At 44.2% G+C, this 3,345-nt stretch overlaps 1 protein-coding gene across 1 annotated transcript in view; it reads left to right on the top strand.

The window, feature by feature from the left end:
- Nucleotides 1-2,828: 2,828 nt before the first annotated feature.
- Nucleotides 2,829-3,345, top strand: part of LOC118214377 (zinc finger protein Helios-like) — an 8,498-nt gene continuing 7,981 nt past the window's right edge. The window contains 1 exon segment of the mRNA XM_035394287.1: nt 2,829-2,832. Coding sequence (XP_035250178.1) covers nt 2,829-2,832 — 4 coding nt within the window.

A 3,345-nucleotide genomic window follows, 5' to 3' on the forward strand; every position in this document is an offset into this window, starting at 1 on the left:
CGGCAGAGAGTCTGGTGGCGGGAGCTTCCATTTCTTCCACGTTCGTAGGGGGGGAGCAAGTGGCCCCTCCATGCATGGCTAATCCAAAAGGACAGTTCCTGCTTATTATAGAACCACTGCGGATAATAAAATCTGAATCATACTGCCAGCTGAAAGCCACTGGAGAGTTTCCTCCTATTTAATTTTTAAAGTTATTGAAGCACTTGACACTGAGGTGGATCAAATATCACTAGTTTGCGTGCAAATACTTACTTTGCAAGGCAGTACGCCCACATGTGTGTGGAAAATAAATAAATAAAAAATACTCCAGGTGAACGGCAACAGCAATTAATTACTGTCCCAGTACCCCCACCCTCTGTGGCTGTCACAATTGCCCCTGAGTGGTCACAGCTGATTTCATTCAATTAGTTTTCACAGAGGCAAGCGTTATGACAAATTTATGTTTTGGCTGCTGGAAACTGGTACCGATCACAAAACCACCGAAACATCAAAACAGACGGGAGTGCATCCACGGAGTCTGCAAGACTGCGGGGAGCCATGAGCTGAGGTAGAGGGGGGGAGAGAGAGAGAGAACGAGTGTAGCCTGCAGCCATGAAGCTCTCTCTTCTCTCGCTATCCCTGCTCATTCGTGATAGGCACGACGCACATCTCCCCCCCCTCCCCCCTCCTCCACCAGGGGTGCTATATAGAGACATCATCTGAGTCCTGACCCCGCCTCCCCTACCCAGGCACCCTCTTTCACACAGAGATCCAGCTCCTAGCTTCAGCACTTACTCAGACAAGGGCAAAGGAGTTGCGTGCCTAAAAGATAATTATTCAGAATGCACAGTGATTAAGTGACAGCTTTGTTCAGTCACTAAGCCTCCTGCCCATGTAGGACGAGGGAAAAGGCGCATGCCTGTGTGCGAGGGTTACGCGAAAGGATCTCCCATCCTTTAACTGGCGTTGACGGCAGCCATACCCCTGGTCTGAGGGAGTCGTGCGTCTGGAGGAGGATTCTTCTGTCGCCGCTTTGGTCGATGAAATCAGGGCCCGTCACCGGCGGCGCTCCCGTGAAAACCTGTGAGGGGCACAGCGCCACACTATGGCAGTGCGCGGTATCTCGGGAGGAGCGTGCAACACGAAACACAAAGCGTGCATGAAACGGACATGTTTCAGAAGCAACTTACTTTAAAGGGGGGGGAAAATGTACGATCTTTTAAATAATGTACTGTGTTACAACATCTACTTTCCCTGCATACAGCTTGTGCTTGCAAATGATTTTTTAAAGCCATATTTTACAGTAGGCTCGTGTGAAAGCTACTGCGTGAGAGGCTTGGATAAATGTGTGAATTCTTTCATGTGCTGAGTTTTGACAAAGTGGGAAGTAATCCTGACTAGAAAACTGAGAATCCTCTCACACTGTTAGCAATGATGCTTTGCAGGTATGCATGAACAGTTTGTGGGTATGAGTAACAATCATAAATAGTGCATCTCCTAAATACCTCTCTCATAGAGCTGGGGGCCGCCGAACATAAACTGGTACATTTTTCACCACAACTGTACTTTTTTCTTTTTTGGGAAGGGGGGTGGGGGGAGAGATGTAACAGACTTTGATTGTGGAGTCATATTGCATAATTTGGCATGCATGAGTGGCAGAAGGGTCTTGCCAAGGAGAGCTGAGCCCTATTCTTTATTTTGTTGGGGTGAGAGCAAGTGGTACATTTTAATTACAATAATATGGGATTCCAGCAGGCTCTATCAATCATCTCTCAGGTGGGAAAGACAGTTGCAGATGATGCAGCTGCAAGGCATGATGGGTGAATGATCTGTGGAAGACAAAGAGAACAAGCTCCTTATCATGGTGCCAGGTACAGATTTCAGATAATTAGTCTCCATAGCCAAGTGCAATTTTACACCATTGTGACGCATAGAGTCATCCAAGCTATTTTGGCAGATTCTGAGTAGTTTAATCATTTAGACAGTGGCTGAGTATTTGTCTTATCTGAAAGGAGACTATCTAAAGTTTCTGCATACAATCTGGCAAGTGTACACTGATAGGGTCATATCTCCCATGCATGTAGATTACAAACATCTATGGGTAAATCTAAGAAATGTGTCTTCCTTGAGATAAATAGCACTTTCTTGGTTACTGCACATGGTTACTGCTAAACAATATCAGTGATGTATTAGATAATGGTGTACAGATATCTGCACCAACTGTGCCTCTCTGCATGTCAAGCCAACAAAGGGCTTTTTGGAATGTAATAAAATGCATTTTAAAGAGCAGATCATAAAGACACGGGATTCTTTTCAGATTTTTTTTCCTCCATGTGGCAGACTATCCTTTTTTGCCTGGGAGACAGCCCCTGTAAAGGATATTCAGCACTGGGCACCAGTGGGCCTTGCTGTAATGACTGCTATTTCAATGACTCTGTTTTTAAAAAATGACACACTTTTGACTACTGCCATACATTTGGAGGGAGGGGGTGGTTATTTTCAGAAGGCATGTGCAGGATGTGAGCTAAATGTAAAAATGTATTTTGTATGAACAAATTTTTTTGCCAGAGACACCTGTGATATTAGACACCAGACTTTGAATTAATTTAGTCCGTTCATTTCTGGGATTGACAAGATAACTGAGTAACCCTTGGCGGGTGGCCAAAAATGCTCTGGGCTCTGTCTCCTCCAGTGCATGGATTCTTTATCCTGAACGGCTTAAAGTAATGGTTCCCAAACTGTGGACTGGGACCTCCGCTGATGGGTCTCATGGGATGAGGTAGGCTGCGAGACACATGTGAAAACACACTTTATACCCTGATCAGACGGTATCGCTAACAAAACTAAACATGGGTGAGTGTGCAACATTACTTGAACATTACAACTGGCACAAATTTTGCATACTGTAAAAGACCTACCAGCAAATTTAAGTTTGTTGAGAAAATGTACGCATATTGTTTGGTCAAAGATTCAAACTTGCAGTGGATGTCGAGTAACTAAAATATTAAATATAGTATGTATATACAGCCTGTTCCACATGGGCTTTACAGCGGAGGCAGTGTGGGCTTGGATCTGATACAGTGAGCTGGCTCCAATGGGGCTCATAGGTGGGGAATTACTGCACTTGAGGGTAACCTTTAATTTCTGTCCCTCAGTATTCAGTTTTCAATGGTTTGGAATAACACAAAGAATGGACAGAGAAAAGAGTGTATACTTGGAGGGTGAACTTGAAAGAGATTAGTCTAATTTGAGGCCAACAGCACAGAGAGAAGACATTTTTTATTTTTTGTCTCATGCTTGAAAGTGAACTTTAAACACAGAGATATGGAGTGAAATTAAGGGTATTATTAATTGCATAGGCATAGG

The sequence above is a fragment of the Anguilla anguilla genome, chromosome 15 (assembly GCF_013347855.1).
Source record: "Anguilla anguilla isolate fAngAng1 chromosome 15, fAngAng1.pri, whole genome shotgun sequence".
Taxonomy (NCBI): Eukaryota; Metazoa; Chordata; class Actinopteri; order Anguilliformes; family Anguillidae; genus Anguilla; species Anguilla anguilla.